We start from the raw sequence: 24688 nt of genomic DNA, 5'->3' as shown, positions 1-24688 counted from the left end.
GGGCCGGGGAAGGTTTTCATGATAGTTTGAGACTCCTCCCCCCTCTCTAAGGGGGGACTGTCATACAAATGTAACACTAATTTCTGCATTCCTCGAGAATTAATCAAGCAAACGAAACCAAATTTGGCGTGTGAAGGTTTAAGGGTGCAATAAATGTTTTTACGGTGGATAGATATTCCTCCCCCCTCTTATAGGGGGGGCTGCCATGCAAATGGAACACAAATTTTTGTATTACTCGAGAACTAATCAAGTAAATGAAACGAAATTTGGCATGTGGAGGTTTTCAAATGAAACACAAATTTCTACATAACTCGAGAACTGATCAAGCAAACGAAACCAAATTTGGTTAGGATGCAATAAATGTTTCGATGGTGGTTAGACACTCCTCTCACCTTTCTTAGGGTGGGCTGTCATACAAACTAAAACCCAATTTTCTGCATAACTTGAAAACCAATCAAGCAAATGGAGCCAAAGTTAGCATGTGAAGATTTTGCGGGACACAAAACGTTTCTGTGGGGAATAGACACTCTTCCCCCCTCTCTAAGAGTAGAAGAGGGGAGGGGTCTGTCTTTATTCTATCATATTTTCAGTATCAAACATTTATTCCATGTAACGGAGAAACATGTTATTTGCAAGTGGTTGGAAAAACTTGAACGAGAATTGTGTCTGAAAATAATCTGATTCATAATGATGAGTTTTGGTAGAAGTACTAGGAATTTTTTAGTAAAAGGTGAATTCAACGGGGTCTATTAAAAGATCAATCAATGAACAGTTGTGCTATTGGACTCATGAACTTGCGCTTAGTAAGAAAACGTGAGTGTTTGAAGGTATTGATAACAAAAAACAAATTTTGGGCGGGACGAAGTTTGCCGGGTCAACTAGTCTATAAATAAAAATGGAAGGCCAAATGTGTTGGTAAGCGCAAAACCCGAGGAAGGGAATTTGAGTCATCGTGAGTCATCATTGAGTCATTTTGTTGTATTCGTCTCTTCCCGTAGATCAATATATCGGAGAGAAAACTCGGAAAATTCGGAAAATTGAATTCCCATATGTTCTACAATTAGCTGAGCGTTGTTAGTCCATTTGATGTTGGCGCCAACGAAATTGATTTTTGTTCGAAAGTGGAAAAGAAAATGGAAATGTTATATTTTAAGGACGAATTTTTGTAGAAGTACTAGACAATTTATAGTAAAAGGAAATTGTAAAGGGTCAAGGGTAATCAAACAATGAAGAGTTCAGTAATTGGACTCACTAACGTTCATTTAGTAAGAAAACTTGGATGTTTGAAAGTATTCAAATCAAAATATCTATTTTGGGTGGGACGAAGTTTGTTGGGTCAGCTATCTGATTCTTATGGACTCGGAAACTACTGAACCGATTTACATGAAAATTGGTATGTAGGGGTTTTTGGGGTCGGGGAAGGTTCTTATGATAGTTCGAGACCCCTCCCCCCTCTCAAAGGGGGGCTGCCATTCAAATGAAACACAAATTTTCACATTACTCGAGAATTAGTCAAGTAAATGTAACCAAATGTGGCATGTGGAGGTTTTAGGATGCAATAAATGTTTCTATGGTGGTTAGACACTCCATTCCCCTCTCTAAAGGGGGCTGCCATACAAATCAAACACAAATTTCTGCATTACTCGAGAATTTAGCAAGCAAATGAAACCAAATTAGGCATGCAAAGGTTTTAGGGAACACAAAACGTTTCTAGATTGAATAGACACTCCTCCCGTCTCTCTGTTGAGGAGGGGGGCTGCCATACAAATGAAACATACATTTCCGCATAATTCAAGAACTAATCAAGCAAACGAAACCAAATTTGGCATGTGGAGGTTTTAGGATGCAATCAATGTTTCTATGGTGGTTCGACACTCCTCTCTCCTCTGTTAGGGTGGGCTGTCATACAAATGAAAAACCAATTTTCGGCATAACTCGAGAACCAATCAAACAAATGGAACCAAATTTGGCATGTGAACACTTTAGGGGGCACGAAACATTTCTATGGTGCATAGACACTCCTCCCTAAGGGGAGAAGAGGGAAGGGGTCTGTCTTTATTCTATCATATTTTCTGTATCAAATATTTATTCCATGTAACGGAGAAACATGTTATTTGCAAGTGGTTGAAAAATCTTGAACGAGAATTGTGTCTGGAAATAATCTTATATTAGAATGATGAGTTTTGGTAGAAGTACTAGGAATTTTTTAGTAAAAGGTAAATTCAACGGGGTCGATTAGAAGATCAATCAATGAACAGTTTTGCGATTGGACTCATGAATATGCGCTTAGTAAGAAAACGTGAATGTTTGAAGGTATTGATAACAAAAAACAAATTTTTGGCGGGACGAAGTTTGCCGGGTCAGCTAGTTTATACATAAAAATGTTACGGATTTAACATCAATAGTAGATTCTCGAAGATAAACATGTAAAAGTTATTTGTTCGAAAAATTTTTTCCTTGTAATAGTTTGAGAATTTAAAAATATCGTATCGAAATTGTTTTGAATGATCAGTGGAGACCCCTTACAGCAAGCTCGTTTTTCTCGAAATCATAAAAAAGACACATGGTCCAGTCTGACCTAACACCGACCATATAATCGAGTCCAATCTGGTCATTAAAAGAAGTTATTTTATTTTATTTTATAAGTCAATTAGAAGTTAAGAAGAAGAATATTAAAAAGAAGTGGTCAACACTATAATATACAAATATACACATGTTACAATATAAAAAAGAATATGAATTAATAATGAGAACTATGAAAAAAGCATCAAGAGCACAAACTCTATGAAGTTGTAAAGAGATAGAGCCGGGAGGATGTGTTTATGTCAAATGAAAATGGCCTCAATTCAAACAAGACTTGCATTTTCGATTCCTATGCCAAATAACGCTCAATGTATGTTTGAGAATACGCGTATAGCAGTGCAAATCGAAAGATGTTTCCCCGAAACCCCGTGCTGGATGTCATACCTACGGTAACAATCCAAATATTTCGGATTTGGTAGGAAATCGCTGACTGACTGGGACTGACAGATACAAAATAAGAAAATAAAAATATACAGTGACTCAAATCCGTAATCGTACTCCACCAGGCACATCTCTTTTCCCTTCTTTTGAGAGTCGAAAACATGCTTTCGGAACATTCTATTTAGATAAAATTACAGTGTCATATAAGAGGTAAAAGGTTTGATATCTGTTTTCAGAATAATGGATTTTATTTCTCTAAAAATGGCGGATGTATGTACTAATGTATGGAAATTAACTCAAACTCATAATCGTACGCTGGTTGGAATCTCTATTCGATTTCGAAGGCGTTGGCCTTCCTAATAGTTGGCATTTCCTAATTCCATCATTATTATGATATCCCTTGTTCATTGCAACTATTTTTTGCTGTCTTTAGTCTTATCTACGAGTTTTTTTTTGTGTTTTCGGAAGGCATATTTATCAATTTGTTCATAAGATGGTTTTTAAAATCGTTATTTTTAGAAATTTGATGGTTTCTAAATTACCTACACAGATAACTTCCTTAGTTTTTTACTGGGATTGACGTCGGAAGATTGTGGAGGAATATCAATAATTTTTGAGTAATTGTAATGTAATCATGTGCCAACTTCATATGTCTTGAGCTCTGGGTCATTGTCTTGGCAAAACATGAATCCTCGATTCCATCTCATTTTGTTCACACTTTGCTACATACTACACCTTTAGGATGTTCAAGTAAACATTCTGATTCATTACACCATCGATAAAAACCAAATTAAGCAAACAAAAAGTTTGTTATGTGCCTAGGAAGGGCAGCTTGAATGCCCGAGCACAGCAAATACACAAAAAAAACTCGTAGATAAGGCTAAACAGCTAAAGATAGTTGCGATGAACAAGGGATACCATAATAATGATGGAATTAGGAAATGCCAACTATTAGGAAGGCCAACGCCTTCGAAATCAAGTACAGATTTCAACCAGCGTACGATTATGAGTTTGAGTTAAATTTCATACATTAGCACATACATTCGCCATAAAGAGAAATAAAAACCATTATTCTGAAAACAGATAGCAAACCTTTTAACTCTCATATGACACTATAATTTTATCTGAATAGAATGTTCCGAAAACTTGTTTTCGACTTTCAAAGGAAGGGAAAAGAGATGTTCCTGGTGGAGTACGATTACGGATTTGAGTCACTGTATATGGTTTGTTTTCGGATGTTTTACAAACGTGACTATTTTCTAGTTGAATTTTTTTCAATTTATGCAATAAGTATTTTGACTATTTTCAATTTATGCAATAAGTATTTTTGGGAGCTGGGACAGATACTGATATTATGCAAACGCTCTTGTTGTGGGGTGAATGGAAAGCGTAGCAAGAAAAAATCGGAGCTCAACGTGTTAATAAATGTAAGATTTAAGGAAAATTTGTTCCATTGAATTATCTTATGTAGTTTTCTCCATTTTTTCTCCATCGCGATCCGAAATTAGTTAATTTTTGAATGCATATGTTAGATAGAACACAGTAAATTTTTTGACCAGTGGTGACAAACTTGTGCATCTCAGTAATTTTTCCGATACCGTTTCCGGCATTATTTTGGAGATCTATGCGATTCTGTGCGACACCTTGCTGGACACGTTTTTAATTGATCATGTTCAACATAGAGAAATATGTTCGAATTTCACCTCTCGTATATTAGTGTCACATATTGAATATTGCATTACCATTAATTAAATATTTCAATGCTTTCCTCCAATCATTTTACGCGTTTTTCTGTGCGTTCGTATCACATACGGTGATGAGTAGTATCGGAACAAAAAAAAAGATAAACGTTTCAAAATTGATTTGATGTGCCATCATCGTAAAACATACTTCCCATTTTCACCATTATCGCCAGCAGCTGCAACAGCAGCAGCAGCAACAAAAAAGCAACACAACATGTGCCACTCGATATATTCCGGACTTGATGTTCGAAAATTTTATGGAACACGCCTCGTGGGTGCGAAAAAAAAACATATATGCTTACTCATAAAAATGATCGAATAAATATAAAATTTGCTCTCGAGTGACGCATAGCTTGACAAAATAAAAAAAAATAGAAAGAATATTGTACATTCATGAAACTAACCAGCAGTATTCACTTTAGTGCCACCCAGAGGAGGAGCCCTCGGCCCGGGCGCTGGCTACGGATCGGGATCGGGAGGTACGTATGGCGTGGGGTCCGGAACCAACGGCGGAGCCGGTACCGGTGGAAGCAGTTTAGAGAAGGCACGCAACACCCAGATGCCTGCGCCCATCCCTTCGCGGCAACCGCCCCACTGGATACGCAACAGCGGCTCGGCTTCGACCACTTCGGCGCCCACATTCGGAGCGGCCCAACTCGCCGGGCTGCTGCCCCGGCGGTGGCTGGCGTGCGCTAGCTGTTGTTTGCTGATGATTTATGGTCTGTTGATGGTGCTGACATTTACATGAAATTATGTCTATGGGTGTTATCATTACTGTTAGGATGCGTGTGCATGTTATCATCGTTATAAATATAACTCAATGTGTACTAATATTTATTCGGTAAATACAGCGTTGAGTGATCCTCTGGAGCGGAGCCGTGCCTCGGTCGGGATGTGTGTTACTGGTCTTCTGGTTGATCCCAGCGGGTGGTCATCGATGATTTTTAAGCTTATTGCAATTTTGTTTATTCAAATTGTTCCAGTCTGGTTTCAATGATAGCGATTACATCTTTGAGTTGTGGCTTCAACTAAATCATGCGGAACAATAAATATATGAAATAATTTTCAATAGTAGAATTTCCTCGTAAATTGATGCTATTTATTTATATTTTATTTTGCATTTTTCATACACATGTGGTCGGGATCGTTTTTCAGGGCTATACAACACACTTATAATTTAAAAACGTTTTACTTGTGCGATGCCTTGATAATTCTGCTTTTCATCTATTATTTATTCCTTACAAACAAAATTATTTTAACAGTTATGTCACTCCACTATACACGCCCAATTACCAAAAACGCTGGTAACGCTTATCTCGCTTATCAATCACGAGCTTCGAGCACCTCCGAGGATCACTCCATTCTGGACAGGGCAAATATTTACACTTTTCAATCTGACGGTTACTATCGAGAATATCGTGTGCGTGCGTGTGTGCGTGCGTGTGTGCGTGCGTGTGTGCGTGGGCGTGCGTTTATAAATGCTGAATATGAGTGAGCAAAAGGGATACATAATCAAAAAGTTGAGTATAAAATAGTGCATAGTTACGTAAAATTGATTTTCCACTAATGCATAGAAAACAAAAAAAGATGAATTCAGAGAGTGATCAACGATGATGAGGTAGGTAAATTTGAGATGGTAAACAGCATATGGTGAATATCAGACACAGACAAAAAAACTGGTAATATATACGGTTATAAACTAAAGAAACGTCAGCATGGTGAAATGTACATATTATTGGTTTATTCAGAAACATATTGACGTTTGTATGGGCACTCCATCAATCATTATAATCGGTTGATACTGTAACTAATGGCTTTTTGAAAACTGAAACATACAGATCCGAAAAAGTAGAAACGAAAAGTTGGAAAGTTGAGTCTCGCGGTAACAGGATACATTGAATGTGTGTGCGTGTGGGATCGATGTGATGCGGACAAAATGTTAATTGCGTTATTTTATTATAAGTGCACTTTTTGACTATACATTAGTGGGTTTGTTGCTATCAAGCTGCGAGTCATAAATCAAATTATCTCATCGAATACGAATGATAATGGGATTAAGGGCGAGAAGCTGCACGCTGTTAGATAAAGCTATTTTATGAACCATTCAGTGATTGTTGTGCGTTACAAGTAATCCTGATTTGTTCTCTGTTGATAGGTAGTACTTTGACAATTCAGGTGTGCCAATTAAAACTGGGACATAATAGTTATAGGTGGCAAAAATATGTTATATAAGGGAACCTTAAGTAAAAGTTATAAAAATATATAACTATCTCACCACGAATCGATAATCTAAGTCTCTATTAATCATAAAAAATGTTTTGAGGTATTAATTTCGCTAAATTGATGTGCTCGGTAACTTTGAAAAATAAGAAAGTGTTGGGAAAGGCGGACGCTTGAAGGGAAAGATGGACACTAACTGTTATTATATATAATTATATTTTGAAATTCAAGTTGATGTACTCTACAGTTTTTGGAAGTCTTCAAATAGGCTTTAAAAATGATTGAACGAAAAGGCTTCACTAAAATCACCTAAAAGGGCCTGGTTTTTATTCTCATTTTTTCTTGTCTAAAATAACTTTCGGCATCCGGAATGACAGATTCGGATTAAGTTTGATCTAGGCTTTTCCAGTCATCTGAGTATGTTTATTGAACGAATGCTTCAGTCCGTTTTTTGCCCAATTCGAAAACAAATATTTTGACTTCAGTCATGGACTTCCCATCGCTGGACCTTTACCAAGATTTTACCATAAGAAGCGAACCATCGTTCCGTTCATCTGTTACAAAGGCAGTAACATAGAGGTTCAGGTTCTATTTGAAGGTTGTGTCCCATTCACCCGAATACCATTCACCCGAAACACGTTTAACCGAAGCACATTTACCCGAATGTAACACATACCCGAATGAAATTCATCCGAATGTAACAAATACCCGAATGTAACATATGCCCGAATGGGCATTTACCCGAATGCGCAAATACCCGAACGGACATTTACCCGAATGGAACGTTTACCCGAATGTAGCAAATACCCGAATGCGACATTTACCCGAATGGAATGGTTACCTGAATGAAGAAGCGGCGGCCTCTCGCAATCAAAGCTTTGTTCCACCGATTGCCCGGTTTGTTTGAAACATAGGAGACGATCCTTTAGTCAGGTCCGACCGAGCGCTAGCCTGGTGCATTACGTTTGCCCGGTTAACTATGCATGTCGTGTATTTTGATATCAGAAGAAATTTTATTGCCAAAAAATAAATTCATAATCAAAATTGCACTTCAGTGCCATAATACGTATGTACCAAAATTGTCAGCTTTTTTTTTTTGAGTAAACGGGCTGCGTCATCCATATAAATGGATAAACTTATAATACGTTATAAAACTCCATTCTTCCACTTTTCATTATTTTGAAAAGGAACTTATTCGACGCTACTATTTATCATATTGCGCTACCCACGAAAAATACTTTTTGAATGGAAATGAACATACGAGAAAAATATGATCTTCATAAAACACTGATCAGAAATAAATATACAAATGCTTCCTAAAAATAACATTATTCGAATATATCCTTCTTTCGGGTAAGTGTCGCATTCGGGTAGATGTTACATTCCGGTAAATTTTATATTCGGGTAAATGTTACATTCGGGTAAATGTTACATTCGGGTGACTGTCATATTCGGGTAATTGTTGCATTCGGGTAAATGTTGCATTCGGGTAAGTGTCGGTTCGGGTAGATGTCACATTCGGGTAGCTGTCGCATTCGGGTATTTGTTACATTCGGGTGAGTGGAATTCGGGTGAATGTCTTTAGGGGAACTGTCTTTCGGGTGAGTGGATTTCGGGTAAATGTGACACAATTGTTTTTGAACTCGATGTAGATATCCTAAATATATATTATTTTAATAACAATTTTCTAGCATACTTTATAGAAATGATAAAATTTAAACATAGTTCCTTGTTCAAGTATCGGACTGGAAGCCAATCATTCGAGTAGAGGGATGTGCTGCAGAAATATAAGGTACTCGTTCCCGTCGTTCTCGATGTCTGAGTGTCGCAAATTTTGCTTTGAAATTACGACGTCCTTCTGATTCAGATCTTTCCAACAACAGCTGTGGTAGCTCAGGTTATCCATTTTAACCCTTTGCGGTCGTATTAATTTAAATATTTTGTAAACAATATATATGTATTAACTTAACAATGTGTTTTCATGTAATGTTTTCATATAAACATTATATTTTATAATTCGTCTTCATATGAAATCTTTCGAAACAGTCTCCAAGAGTTAATCATATTAATCATAATCAATACACACTTTTATTTTTACTATCCGTTGAATATGAAACACTTTTGCCATTGATGCATTAAATGTGTAATTAATACCAACAATGTTTATCCGAAAAGAACAGCACTTTTCAATTTTAACAAACAATTTTTTTACATCAGATTATTCAGGTGGCATAGGAAACTTATGCAAACAATTATTCTGCTATTTAGGAACAACTATTTTAACATAATTTAAACCAGCAGTTACTCAAATAATGATTTCTGCGTATCCGAAATGGTCAGAACTTCTCACTTTAGATGAACAAAGATTTTGTCGCTTGAAACACTATAATTCTGCTGTTATGATTTTTGTCCCACATTCCTATGCATTCAACGCACTGTGCGTTGTCTTGTGTGGGTGACTACTTTGTTTGATACTAAGTACCGTAAACCGGGGGCAAATTGATCACTAATTTCAGAAAAATGTGAATATTTTCGATTTTTTTTTATAGATTTATACCCAGTTATTTTTAAAATCAGTACTGGTGCTAAGGCCACAAAACCTTATGGTAAGTTTTGTTCGAAAAATCCTGAAGCGTTAATTTGGGAAATTTTTAGCATATAATTTTAAAATGTAGCTTCGGGAAGAAATCGATCAATCTATATTTATCAAGATTTTCTAGTATCGTATACACAAAAATGTATAAAAAATCAATTATTTCTTCACCTACGGTCATTTTAATGAAAATTCAAGGGTTTGATGTTACAAAAACCGGATTTAATCCACCTAAAGGTGTGATCATGCCTTTCCATAACTGGATTTAAACATTGATCTGCAGGTCATACGGAGACCATTCGGGTTATCCTAATGTGGCCAAACACCCTTTAAAATGGTCATCAATGAGCTTGTTTTGACAAATGTGACATCGATATGTCACATGATGGGATTCGGTTCTGGTCATTCGTGGTGCTTTTTTGTAAAATAGTTTTTCTCACTTGTTTGAATAGTAATAACAAGTATTTTAATACTTATTCAACTCATCAAGTATCGGCTAGAAGTGAATTATTATGTTTAGCGTCTATAAATATTGTTTTGATGTGTTGAAAATATGTTTTTTACCATAGTTTAAAAAAAGTGCTATTTAGAAAAATGTTAATTTCCATGCAATTTTAAAAGTGATTTGTTGAGAGCCATTCAAAAAAAGAACCTTCAGATGATTATTGAACATGCAAGATTAAAAAAGTTTAAAACTAAATTGCATAATACCTCTGAAAATTTAGGTTTGTTTTCAGTAATTCGTTTAATCAATTTCACCCCGGTGATCAATTTGCCCCCAGACGACGGTACCGTTATCTATTACTCATAGGAGCACCGTATTTTTTCGTGAACAGCTTCGTTTAGGAAAAGCATAAACTGATACTTGGCTAAGTAAAATATGAGATTAGCATGGTTTCTTGCAGTGGTGGCTGAGAGCAGACAAACGACCACAAGGAGTTAATCTTTTCTCCGTGAGAAAATATCACTTTCCGGTGTTCTGACTTCCAAGCCATATACTTTCTGACAAACCAGAGCCGGTTCTGCTCATGGATGTTTGGCAATTTTGGGTTTCCTTGCATTTTTTTTTCTACTTTTTCTTCTTGGATGGCACTAACGTTCCTGTGGAACGTTTGCCTTCTCAACGTAGCATTACTTGCGTCATTTTTATTAGTAATACTTGGTTGAGATTTCTATGCCGAAAAACACGCCTTAAATGTACTCTGGAGTGGCAAGCTCTAGAATACGCGTGACCACAATGCAAGCCGGAAGAATTTTCTTTGACGAAAAATCCCCCGGCCAGAACGGGAATCGAACCCGAACCCCCGGCATGATAGTGTGGGACGCTAACGAAATAACAGCGAGTCTAACGAACAGTGCTTGGACATGAGTCGGGAGAAGGTGCGAATGTAGTCCCGACTCAAGTCCAGACGTTTGAATCATGTTTTGAGGCTAACCTTAGGGATGATCGAGTGAAGCCACCGGCCCAATTCATCTTTGTTCCATTTGCGTTGCCAGTTAGCGATGGTGTTTTTAAGGACTGAAGAAAAACTCCCACCTTACTGGTATTTGCCGGATTCATCATCTATATTTTATTCACTGTAACGCCATTTTGACTGTGTCAATGTTTATTGGAATTTGAGTAGTGGCAGCTTTCCACGTCCGGCAAGAATAAGAAATCTAGCTCATGCTGCTCCAGAAAAAAACAGTAGTCTTTTCCGTGACGCTTCTGAATAGTTTTCTGGTTCATGTTTCTAGAAGTATCGAACGTTTCGTTTTTCGATTCACAACTGTAGATTGACTACCAGACGGGGAACTTTTCGAGGAATTTCGACTTCTTCTTGATATCACCGAAATATCATAATCCTGCCCAGTTCAAAAGTTATGCTAACTTTTGAGCGGAAAGACCGGGATTTTCATTTCGAACGTGACGGATCGAATCGTGACGCTCTTGTTCTGGTGAAACAATGATGTAAACAAATGAGCTTGTCGTGACAATCAATACCTACTGTGATTCTATACACTTTAAAATTGATTCAGTGAAATGGACTCGGAAATTACTGAACCGATCATCGCTTGGATTTTTTACGTAGGGGTTTTTGGGATAGTTCGAGACCTCTCCCCTACCATACAACACATATAAATGAAATACAAATTTCAGCATAATTAGAGAATTAATGAAGCAAACGAAACCAAATTTGGCATGTGATGGTTTATGGGTACGTAAAATGTTTGTATGATGTATTGAAATACCTCCTCTGAAAGGAGGACTGGAATGTGACGAATATAGAGGTCAAGAAATGTTTCTACGATGGTTTGGTTCCTATCCCTTCTTTGGAAGGGTCTCATAAAAATGTTACACGTATTTCAACTAAATATATTCCAACTAAACATGATAATTGAAAATTTTCGTAAAACTCTGAAGGAAAATGGGAAAATTCGGTATTCGGATTTCTTCGTACTAAACCTTCATGTTATATTACCATCTCATTCCCGACAATTGTGAGTTACAATTCTTATCGAGGAGCTAAAAAAAATTATAAGAGGTTGTGTCCAAGACGCGATCGCAATGTTGACGTAGAACTACACTGTAATTTAATTTAAGTCGCTTGTTTATAACTTCGGATATTATTTTATAATGCTACGAAATTTTAGAATAATTGCTCAGTAGAATGGTTTGATCGGGCTGAAAAGGTTTTTTTTTAAATTCTAGGATCAGTTGACGATAATTGATTGATGATTCATTCTTGTCCTCTCGGAACAATACACTAGCTGATCGCATGTTGTAATTTGTTTCATGTTAGTGCAGTGTAAATTTAGCTCCTACGCTTTTCCGGTGGCCTTTTTCGTTATTGACATACACTCGGCTACAGTCGTTTACATACTTGTTGCACCTGCACCATTATCGCACATCTCATAACTACATCTATCTATCCTTGGCACCGCATGGAAACAACAACAATGACAATACTTGCAAGTATCAAATATCATGCTACATATTATTGAGTGTTGTCTAAATGGTTCTAGACATCGTTCGTACAACGTAAACCAACCAGCACCAAACAAGCGTTCAACATAGCATGCCTGCAGAACCATACATTACGACTAAGAATATAAACATATCTATTCTATTCTGCGCTATTCTCAAAAGAAACGCTGTTGTTAATATTACTGGCCTCGAAAAAAGTTGAATAACTGCTCGAGAGAAGCGCAGCTGTCATCCTTAGTGGAGAAAGTTTTGCTATTGGCAAGCGAAACCAAATCACATACAAAATTCCATTACGACATTTACTTCCTTGGTGAATAAATAAACGAAATAAACTCTTCATGTTAATCTCTATAAACTCGGAAAGAGTAGCATTGCTTCATTATGATCAAGATTAGCGTAAACTCAATTCTAGTCGAAGGCACTATTGCAACTGGCACGATTCTGGATCAACTGCAACATTTTCTTGTGAATGTAAGCACACGCACCCCACACAGGCATCGCGTAGCTAATCACTGGAGAAATGATCGCCTTGAAGACTGCCTGTTTATTATGTCTGGATAGTCGTGAACGTCGGGATATCAGCGAATAAAGCGCCTGAGTAAGCCTTGTGCATCTCACTACCAATTTGTCTGGATGGATCTACATAGCTGCTTGTCGTCGATGGTGACACCAAGGTAGTACACTTCCTTCGACCAATCAACTGGACGGCCATTTACTTTGACGAAACAGTTAGCTGGCGGAAGCTGCTTCGGTGAGTGCTGATGTCGGAATAAAATGACTTGGCTTTTCGACTCATTGACCTTAATTTTGCAGTCATTCAAATTGTGGCACTAGTGGTACTCCAGCCGTGACAAATTTTAGCTCTGAAGAGGTTCCTGGAAGATTGACTCCAAAAGCTCTGTTAGTAAGATATTCTCTTATCATTCTGACGAGATAGTTCGGGAATTTTGTCTGGACTAACTTGTGAATGAGCCCGTTGTTCCACACGTTGTCGAACGCATTTTCGACGTGTAGAAGGGTCATAGCGGTGTTGTTGGAGAGCGCTCTGTTTTGTCGAATGATGTTTTAAACACGAACCAACTGATGAACCGTTGAATGCCCTTTTCGAAAGCAAAATTGCTCAGGTACAATGATGTTTCTTTCTTCGATGTGGAGCATCAGTAAATTAGCCGCTCAAAAACTTCACTCACTGCCGATAGCAGTGTGCTGGGCCTGTAGAGTTGGAGTTGCATGGATCCTTACCAGGTTTCAGGATAGGAATTGCTTTCCCCGTCTTCCAGCTAGTCAGGAAATGTTTCAGCCGGAAACAGCGCGTGAATGTTGTTGCTAGAAAGCAATGAGCTTTGTTGGAGAGTTTTTTTAACAACAGATTGGATATACTGTCTACTCCGGGCGCCTTCATATTTTCACCGCGTTTTACGGCATCACGTACTTCATTCTCTGTCACTCAACCCTCAAACGCAGCGTCGTCAATTTACTCATCAAGCTGCAGAATGGTGTCGTCCTTCAGTGGCGGGATGACAGAAGGCCACTGCTTCAGAATTTTGGCTACTTTCCAGAACGACTTCGAGTAGTCGCTTAGTTGTTGTACACTGCTGGTAAAGTGTTGATTTCTGATCATCAACATTCGATCTCTTATCACGCTGTTGAGATGGATGACACCTTGCTTTTCCTGAAGGCAGCCGGTGCGCTGGAATTTATTTATTTATTTATTTATTTATTCATTTTCGTCAAACGAATGTAGACTACATACTTATATATTAATGTTACAATGTTTTCTTAAGTTAAAAATTATTCCTACGGTATATGTTTTCTTTTTAGCTGTTTTTTTTATTGTTGTGTCAATAAATTCGCAGTGCTGATTGTATATACGTATCATGCGATTAATAGGAGCGTTGTTTGCATAATTTGTTCTGGATGTTTTGGTTAGAAACAAATTGCGTGTTCTTAGTTCACGCCCAGGTACATAGAAATTTAATCTTTCTAGTAATTCAGCTGATTGTCCTCGTTGCGAAATTAGATCATTAGCAAGCATTGCAATTTTACGGCGTTCCTTTAGTACTTGGATGTTTATGAGCATGCAGCGTGCTTCATATGAAGGAAGTGGAAATGAGGTCCAGTTCAACTTACGGAGTGCAAATAAGAGAAACGGTTTCTGGACTGACTCAATGCGTTCTTCATGTACGACCATATACGGGTTCCTAACGATGTTACAGTATTCCAGAATGGGCCTTACGTATGTGATATACGAAAGCTTGATTGTGTATGAGTCGTGGAAGTTATGTGAGAAGCGTTTGACAAAGCACTATTTGCCTTATTGATTACAGAGTTGTAGTGTTCAATGAATGTGAGTTTACAGTCCAGGACGATGCCTAGATCTCTAACTATTTCACATTTCTCTACATTTTGATTTCCAAGACGTATTACAATATTTGGACATGATTTTTTCTGCTAAATGTAATGGAGTTGCATTTTTGTACATTTAGTTTTAATAGATTTTTATTACGCCAAATATGGAATACATGTATTTCGTTTCGAAATGCTTCGATGTCGTTTTCATTTCCAATTTCCGCGAAAAGCTTCATGTCGTCGGCATACACAAGTACATTGATACGCTTGAGAACGAATGAGATGTCATTAACGTACAGAATGAAAAGAAGAGGACCAAAATGAGAGCCTTGTGGGACCCCCGACTTTTACTGGATTTGAGAGAGAATATTGAAAATGAACAATTTGTTCACGATTTGTTAGATAACAATTGAGCCAGTTTAAGAGTCCTTGTTCCATTCCAATTTTCTGAAATTTGAAGTGTAGTAATGGAATGTCGATGCGGTGCTTTACTGAAGTCAGTGTAAAGAGCTTCTACATGTTTACCATTTTTCATTGCATTCAAAATAAAAGACACAAATGCCAACATATTGGTAGTAGTTGAGCGGCCTTTGAAGAAGCCATGTTGCATACACATTATTCTATTCTTTACTTGTTGGAAGAATTTTTCATTGACTATTGCTTCGAATAGTTTAGGAATGCAAGAGATAATGGCAATTGCGCGGTAATTACGTACGTCAGATTTAGCGCCTGATGTGAAGATAGGTACCAAAAAAAGATTGTTTCCATTTTTCTGGGAATATTCCAGTTTGTAGTGACATATTGAAAATGCAATACAAGGGAAGGGTGAGTTCCTCAGCCAGGTTCTTCAGAAACACAAGTGCTATTCCGTCAGGTTCTGGTCCTTTCGTTCCATCTAATTTCTTTAATGCATGGCATATTTCTTGTTGTGAAAGATAGTTTACCGATATTTCATTTGAATATTCCGGTAAAAATGAAAAGTGGGATCGCGATTTTCTTCGGAAAATGTGGTAAATATTTCCTGAAAGAAATTTGCAAAGAGATTACAAATTTCGTTCGAAGAATTCCCTACATCTTCATCGAGATGCATCTGCGATGTAAAGTTATTGCTTTTGAGCTTAGACTTTTCGTAATTAAAGAATTTCTACGGACATAATTTGACTTCTGTGTCGACCTTTCTATTATTCGAGTGCACATTTAATGGCAAAATTTAGTTCTTTGGAAATATTCTGATATTCCAGCAAATTTTGATTACTTTTGTCTATTTTGTATTTTTTGTGTGCTTTTTGTTCTCTATTCTTTAATTTTCTTATTTGAGCGTTATACCAAATTGGATATTTGCTGGTTGAATTTCTTCGTCTTCTTTTCTTCGGCACAAATTCTGATATTATTTTAATCAGAATTTCTTGAAGAATATGTACGGATAAGTTGACAAGTCGCCTCTTGACGGTGTCACGTTGCGGAACGAGTCGTCTTGTGTCAATGTCAGTTTTGGTGAAATGTTTTCTCACTTGGACCCGGCGAATACATGTTTCTTCTGCAGCGTGTATGGCATCCTCGAAGATGCCCAACTGGTGGTCTATGGCTTCAAGGGATGAAAAGTCCGGTTCGTAGGATGAGCTTCTATCCACTAGACGACTGAGACGCAACAAATTTGATTAACTTCGGAAATAAAGCTTATTTTAGGACATTTTCGATGTGACCACCAGTGTTGCCACACGTACAGATTTATCTGGAAAAGGTACATTTTTTTTTCGTTATTTTTGGTACAGATTCTGTACGGTACAGATTACAGATTGTCGTCAAAAAGTACAGCGTTTGGTTCAGATTTTTCCCGCGTGTGAAATTTCTCTCTTTTTTCATCAGTATTATTACTTGAACTCACTAGAGATGCATCTCTTGGTATGGATGAAAACAAATCAAAACGTATCTATGAAGCTTGATGTAAAGAACAGATTTGTGCCTCATGCATGTATTTGTAGTAAGTAAATCTAAATATAAAGTTAGTTAATTATATATAATATTTCCTAGTAAATAAATGGGTATTTTTTCATACTTCATGATTTTTCTCTACGATGAGTATTGCCGATGGTACAGATTTTTGGTACAGATTTTTTGAAGAAAAGGTACAGGTGAGAAAGATTTTTTACCCTTCGAGTACACATGAAAATGTGGCAACACTGGTGACCACCCCTTTTTTCGATAACGCGTTTTTAACGGTGAACAAAATTCTTCATGCACAACTCTAACATTACAACTTCGATGCTGCTGAAAATCCGATTTTTTCTTCTTTAAGTTTTTGTGGCTTATTAAATGTCAAATGTCACATGGTCCGGTCTAACTTAACTAGTCCCCCCAAAGTTTTCATTGTGTTCAAGGGAGAAGCGAGCTTGTCACTCCAGGTAATTTATTTCCATCTTGAAGAAAACTTCCAACGCTGAAATACATACATTGAAGGTGGCGATAAGTCAATATGTATGAAATCAAAATAGAACATGGTATCGTTATTTAGTGGCCTCATATTAACACCACTCTGTAAATTACATTCTATTAAAGCTTTCGCTCATCCACTAGGTAGCTCACCGTCGATCCCACCATCATCATTTCCCTTCATTGGGATTTCATTTTTCACATCCTCCGGGGAACCTCCAACCGGGACGGGAGCTTACTTCCGTCTGCCTGTGAGTTCATTTGCCAATTGTACGGGCTAACACATCGCAAAGCCGCAAAAAGGGGCGTTTATCCCTAAGGTATACTTCCTGTTGCGGGTGAGTCCCATTCATGCAACGTACTTCTCATTCATTCATTATGCCGCCCATCGTTTTTTTTCTGCTGCCCCCGTCGTCGGTTGACTGATGGAGACTGTCAGTGCGAGGTCAAAGCCATTGGCTGACTAGCTGAGACAGACTGTCTTGATCAAGCTTTCACCGAGCTTCGTTTCCGGACTACCTTTTTGTGGGTATGCCTTAAAGTTAACCGAGAATATGATGGTGCGGAAGAAAGTGAAAAAACTGCTTTATAGATATTTCTGCGAAACTAACATAATTTCTGATGTGAACATGGGAACGAAAAAGAAAAGATAAAAATATCACGAAAATTATTGTAAAAAACGTCCGTTATGGTTTTGTTTCGGAATTCTGAATGGAAGCTCAACGTTATTTACAATAATTTTCATGATATTTTTTTTCATCTTTCATCATCTGCAATGTTTCTGACGCACTTTTACCAAGGTTCGCGTTAAATTTGATGATTTTTTGTTGAATTTCTTTATTGCGGTGGTACAGTTACAATATCAATTTAATTCATATCTTGGAAAATACTGTTCTTCAACACAAAGATTGATGTGTACAATCATTCAAGCTCAATACAATCTAAGTTTATCTTTCACACGTTAAAAACGTTAGCATTCAGCTTATGCTGACAAATCACAACGGTTCGTCCGAAATGTCCGATGTACGACGATTGGTATAAATTTCAATTCCCACTGAGAATCATAAAACAGCGACATTCCTTGGTCTGAAGAGACCCCACAAGGTAGAGTCCCTTCGCTTTAATATCCTTTGTTTAACGACCATAATGTGCCTTCGCGTGTGCAGCCCAACCACAGCATCACACTGCATACCGCAGCACAGATTCCATTAGCCCTGTCCTGGTGTGTCCTATGTGGTGTGGTGTACCAGGGAAGCAGTCAGCCAATGAGCCATCTGGGAAATGTGTGGCGGAACCTTTGAAAAAAAGTTTAAACATTTATTATTATATGGCTTTTTTTTGTGGATGGTAAAACATTCCGGAACATCTTGCTGGGAAGCAACATGGGGGTGATTGATGGGGACCTGGCTGTTATCTTCTATGGCAAGCCATGGCATCTAACTTCCAGGTCATGAACGAATAATTGCTTCGAACCGCTCCCCAAAATTGACCAATGACCAACCGACTGAAATTGATTTTCTGTCGATTCGAACGTCACGGTAAATAAATTTTACTTTTTTCTCCACTCGACACGTATGAGTCAATGTTTCCACCCTGTCGAGCATCGGAGAATTAATAAGCATAATTCGAAGCGATCACTTTCTCGTCCCCGTCTCGTTTGCCTGTCAAGTCCTAAAGCACCCTTCCGTCTCGTGGCATCTCCTGGATTGGCGGCTCTAATCGCCGTCACATATGTGTCAAGCAATTAATTGAGTTATAATGAGTTTCAAAATAACTTCCAAATTGCTCCTCAAGAGTGTGACACCATTCCTCCTTCCCCGTCATGCGAGAGGGGAGAGCGAGTTTCGCAAGTCAAGCGTGAATTTGCTATAGCAGGAGGAAGATGCTGTTCGACTTCGAGAGGTGGTATACGAAACCACTCATTCGTCACTGCTTGCACAAGTTTAAAGTGTTGACGATTTTAAAACGAACTTTTCCCCTGATAACTCGGGGGAAAGAAGCTCAAGTATTTTCGCGAGTGCAAGCAGTTTTCGTGTTTTTCAATTACGAGCTGATTGAGGAAAAGTTCTGCCAAGCAGACTGTCGTCAACATGACCCTCCATCAGTCTCACAAATGTTTGGGAGAGGCAACAGGGGTGCGGATGCATTAACTTTTTATTTTGTACTGACGGTGTGAGGGTATCATTTTCCGCAATGTTAATTACGCGAACATGTATTGCAATTGTTCGAAAATGTGACAGATCTGTGATTGATTGCGATTCGGCAATTGTCGATGGTGCTGATTGACATTTTTCCCATGCTGAATTATGCGCAATGTTGGCGAGGAGGCGTTGGTAGTGGCTTGTAGTGTCGATCGTTTTACCGAATGATGTCATAGCAGATGTGCTCGAGCACTCACGCACAACGCGGCACGACAATGTGACAGTGACATGTTACATGTTCATCGAAAAATTTGTAGTGAAGGACAAGAAACAGTGATTTATGCGTTCGTAGGTGATATGATATTTGTATAAGAATTTTAACAGCGAGGAGTGAGTAAAACTTGTATACTCTTCACACTGAAGTTATTAGTAATCCCATGATGAGGAAAACTATTTCTAACAGAAATCGTTTTCGAAATATTTATACAAAAAAAGATGGGTGATAGAAGTTTTCAATTTATGTAAAGGACCAGGGTTTGTGTCCTTGATATACCCCTACAAGGTACAAGAAAGACGCACCACGCTAGATATGGGGTACAGACTAGGGGGGCGTTGCTGATTAATGGTCAGCTGCATCCCAATAGGAAGTATTCCGTATCGGGCACACGTACAGAGCATCGAAGACTGCAACATACCAATTATGAGAACACTTGTAATACTAACCTCGAGCCAATCGCGAGTAATCGGTTACAAAATACTAACATAGTTGTAAGCAAACATTGTCGAAATGTTGAACTCCCGGCCCCGTTAGGCTGACGCCATATGAGCCTTAATAAAAATATATATTTTGGATAAAAAAAAAGGTACAAGTTGTACATCTTGTACCTTGTAGGCGGTATATCATCCAAGAATCATTTTCTCGTAACGACAGGAAGCGAGGTCTGGGGAGAACAGCAAGAAACATTCCTTTTCCCCTTTGGGTTTATTTCTTAAGTGTTGTTCAAATCGACATACATGTATTATTCAGCGAAAAATTTTCCCACCTTTTGAATTGGTTAGCTAAGTGCGTTTTCAAAATTTAGACCTACATAGCCCAAAACATTAAAAGTGTGGTGACCATTTGATGGTTGAGCTCTCATGAGAAGCGTAGAGGGATGCTTCCATCAAATATAATTTTTCTGTCTCACTCTAAGATGTTATCGATAAGTCTTAAAACCAATAATATTGGAGGAATAATATTTTAAAATGTCGACAACGCAAATTCAGTTGCATGCAAATCGGAATGAGAACGTCTGACAGCTTTGATGGATGATTTGTTTGTTGTTTCATAAAAAATAATACAAAATTCATTCTTCAGCTGGACCTTTGAACTACAGCTCCGAAATTATTTAAAACATAATAAACATTTTGCATGGATATGGAATAGCTCTTCTACAGAACTCGGTTTCTTCATCCTGGTGGAATAAACGAACTACTATCTCTATTGCCAATGGAAATAGTTCGATTGATCGCAGTTTATCTGTGTTACTTTCAGGATACTGATTTCAGTGAAGAAATTTAACGATATGAGAAAAATATAGATGTACGACCAGGCAGCATTCTCATGCAGCTCAACTCTTTTATTGATAAATACGGATTACTCTTGGTGAGCGGAATGTTTGAAAATTCTTGAAAATTCAGAACAAAAGCTAGTTAATTTCTGAATATAAATGTCTCCACGTGGACATTATCCTTAGTAGAAGTTTTGGCAGCCCGAAAAAATGCTGTGGGTTTATCGAAACAGCTGGAGACGGTTAATGCATGATTCATTCTTGTTCTCGTGAGAGCAATACACAAGCTGGACTTATGACATTTGTGTCCTTATTGACAATGTACGTAATGTATTTTTCCACACACATACTGCAGCCATATACGATTCTTTATTCGTACTACCACCACCATTTTCAATGTATAAAATAGTCGTCCGATCGCTAGCTGAAACTGATGAATATAATGTGTATGATAACACATGAAAACAATATCAATGTTTTCCTGTATACACTGCGTTTCATAGCTATAGAACCACTCAATTTTTCTGAGTTTCCAGAGATATGTAAGAAGTCGATTGAATAGAAGTATGTAGTGTAGAATACAATAACTATCTTCCTTCATAAGACTGGCCATTTGAACTTTTTTGCTGTGTTCAGGCGCGAAACATCCAGAAAACTAAAATTCACCTTATGCTTGAAGATTTTTATGACTTTTTTTCTCTTCAAATAAATACCAATAATGCCTTCTGTGAGTACACGAGTTACGATTGTTCGCGTGAGTATACTGCCGTTCTCCGCATAGTTGTCCTATGTTCAAAAATTAGCAACTGAGAAAAACGCAATCAAAGCTTTCTACCATATTTGTCTACCTGTCTACCTTAACCTTAAGCATTTCAGTTTAGCAATATATTGGATTTTTTTTATAAGTAGAAAACTATTGTTTAATGAAATATGAACAGATTCCCTCACTTGAATCAATCAATCTTGGTTATGGGCTTAAACATTCATGATGGGACAGTTATGCCTAGAATATCAACATGGGACAATTGAACTTGATGTTGTATTTTGAAATACTAGGAACAAATAATAAGTTTTTTTTCCGAAAGATTATGCATAAAAACATCGTTTATGAAGAAGTGATCTGCGATACCTTTGCAGAATATAAATCCCATTGTTATTAGGCATTCGCCAACTAGATGTTCTGTTAAACTTTATTTTATTAGTTTAAGATTTGGTTCGTTATTCGCTCAAACCAGAAATGAGTGCATTAGCTTTGCTGAAGGCGTGACATAAAATTCTTGTACTTGAACCGATTTATTTATTATCGATCGACAAAAAAAACATGGTGGGACAGTTATGCTTAGAATATCAACATGGAACAATTTAGCTTGGTGTTGTTTTTTTTAAAGCTGGGAATAAACTATAACTTTTTTTTTGTGTTTTTCCGAATAATTAGGCATGAAAACATTGTTTTATGACAAAAAGGGAAAATTGTCAAAAAGTAACATGGGACAACTATGCGTAGAACGGCAGTATAGGTATAGTGTTAAGGAATTTCTCGTGAAATTTAGTTTATTCGACCTGATATCTTTGACAAATCATCAGTTTTGACGACTGTTTACACATTCTAGGATAGATGAACAGGTGTTTTGTTTAATCTCAGCGATTAATTCGAATAAAAATTACTTTGAAAGCGTAAAGGGATGGGGCAAAGTGATCAGTGGTGGATAACGACTTATAATGTTCTGTTTACTGAAGCTGATGTACCTTATCACATTCTGCTCTTGAAGAGGTCCCTTTTGTGGCTTTGGTCCTGGAAAAGTATGCCACACTAATTAAACCAAGCTTCATTATGCGAAACGTTATGTGTTTCGTTTTGTGTTTTACTAATGTGTTTGCATACATGAGAAAATTTTAATTACGACCCTAGGTATATGGGCCAAGCTCATTTCATTTATTTGTCAATTCATCAATTCATCATACATGTATCTATTGTTCCAATAATGATTAAAATAAATAAAAAAAACGCATAAATTTATCCCATTTAATATGATACGCGCTGCAAGCCAAATTTCAACAATAAGTTGAACTACAATATTCTTCGAAAAATGGGTATTGATGCGGTATGTGGACGCACGAAAAAGACACATTTTTTAGAGCTATGCTCCCACTTCCCCTACTGCTTGTAAGCTTCATCTACTATTCGTACGATCACTCCCTATAAGTTCTAGATAGGGTTTTGATCTGGTAAACAAGCTGACCAGTCCAGAATCTGGGGCTTCAGATTCATGACTTTCCGGATTTTATGAATTGATGCCAAATGACCCAATTATCACGGTGTAATTTTTCAACTCGTAACTTTGCAGGCGGAAAGTTACTTTAGTTTGAGGTAAATATTTTCAAAAAAGACCTGGTTTAGATAGCTTGTCATAAACACGAATGAACAGTCAGAAGTGCAACGAAGTACTTCAGAATCATTTACCGTCGATGGGGATGAAAATAGGTTATGAGGGTGAAATTGGGTCAAAAATGGAGAAAGTTACTATTAGTAATATCTTGAAAAATATTGCGAATATATTTGAAAGCTGTGAGCCGTTTAATAGGAGACATATTTCCACAACTTCCAATGCATAACACTTAACTGTAGTACAAATAATTATTATTTAATAATTCATCAAAGTTTGATGTGTAAATAGCCATCAAATAACACCTTAGAAAAAAACTCATGCCCAGCATTATACAGAACTACTAAAATTGTAAATATTGGATAGAATTATTCTTTAAAGTCTTGCCAGATGAGTCATTACTGATTTTGAACATTTTTCCATTCGAATTTCAATATTTTCGAAATAATCTCTTATTAACACTAAGTGGGGATGATGGGTCATGCACAAAATTGAATTCCATGCAAAACCGACATAGGGATTGTCAGATTTGCATGAAAATTGGTAGTTTTATTCCTCAACGTAAAATAGTAGATCCGTATTTTTTATTTTTTTCATCAGGGTGGCCATTTCCATGTTGATATTTCCATTTTATAGTGGTCCGAAAAATCATCTTTTCCCCTTTTTCTTTTTCTTTTTCCAAAAATGACCTTTTTCAATAATTTATAACTTTTGAACGACTGGACCGATTTAGATGATCCATATATCAAATTAAAGCCAATGAGCTAGTTTTGTTTGAAAAAAATTACAGTTGAAAAAAAAAAGATTTTCTTATCGTAATTATTGATTGTAATTGTTTTTCATAGCTTTCATGGTCTCGGAACTAAGGTCACACTTTTTGTTTATATTTTTTCTTGAAAGCAGATTTTTTTCACATAACATATCCGAATATCAGAGAGGTGTTTTATCGTTTTCGAGTGATTTTGCAAAGTTAACATGTTTTCAGTATCCGTTCAATGTTCCTATGCGACTGGACAACATCTATGCGACTAGAATCCAATTTTTATGCACATGTGGTATTTCATGTGACTTCAAATTGGTATATCGATCATCTGAATCGGCCCGGTAGTTTCAAAGTTATGAATTAGAAAAAAGGCATTTTTGGGAAAAAGGGGAAAATGATTTTTTGGACCATCGGTTAATTTTGAAAAATCATAACTAAATAATACAAAATAACGCATCTCTGGATTTTGTAAAAAATGAGAATAAAATGATCTATCGGACTACCCTTAAATGGAAATGGTCACCTATTCAATTTGATATGTAGATCCTCCGAAACTGTACAGTAGTTCAAAAGTTATGAATTCA

General features: G+C 37.1%; 1 protein-coding gene across 1 annotated transcript in view; it reads left to right on the top strand.

The window, feature by feature from the left end:
• The window catches only part of LOC129780078 (protein amalgam), a 363813-nt gene extending 339796 nt beyond the window's left edge, over positions 1–24017 (top strand). The window contains exon 13 of the mRNA XM_055787992.1: positions 5129–24017. Coding sequence (XP_055643967.1) covers positions 5129–5454 — 326 coding nt within the window. The 3' untranslated portion in view covers positions 5455–24017. The remainder of the gene's footprint in view (positions 1–5128) is intronic.
• Positions 24018–24688: the final 671 nt, after the last annotated feature.

The sequence above is a fragment of the Toxorhynchites rutilus genome, chromosome 3, assembly GCF_029784135.1.
Source record: "Toxorhynchites rutilus septentrionalis strain SRP chromosome 3, ASM2978413v1, whole genome shotgun sequence".
NCBI classification, from domain to species: Eukaryota; Metazoa; Arthropoda; class Insecta; order Diptera; family Culicidae; genus Toxorhynchites; species Toxorhynchites rutilus.
The sequence above is the reverse complement of the archived record's forward strand: the minus strand, read 5'-3'. Positions and strand labels throughout refer to the sequence as shown.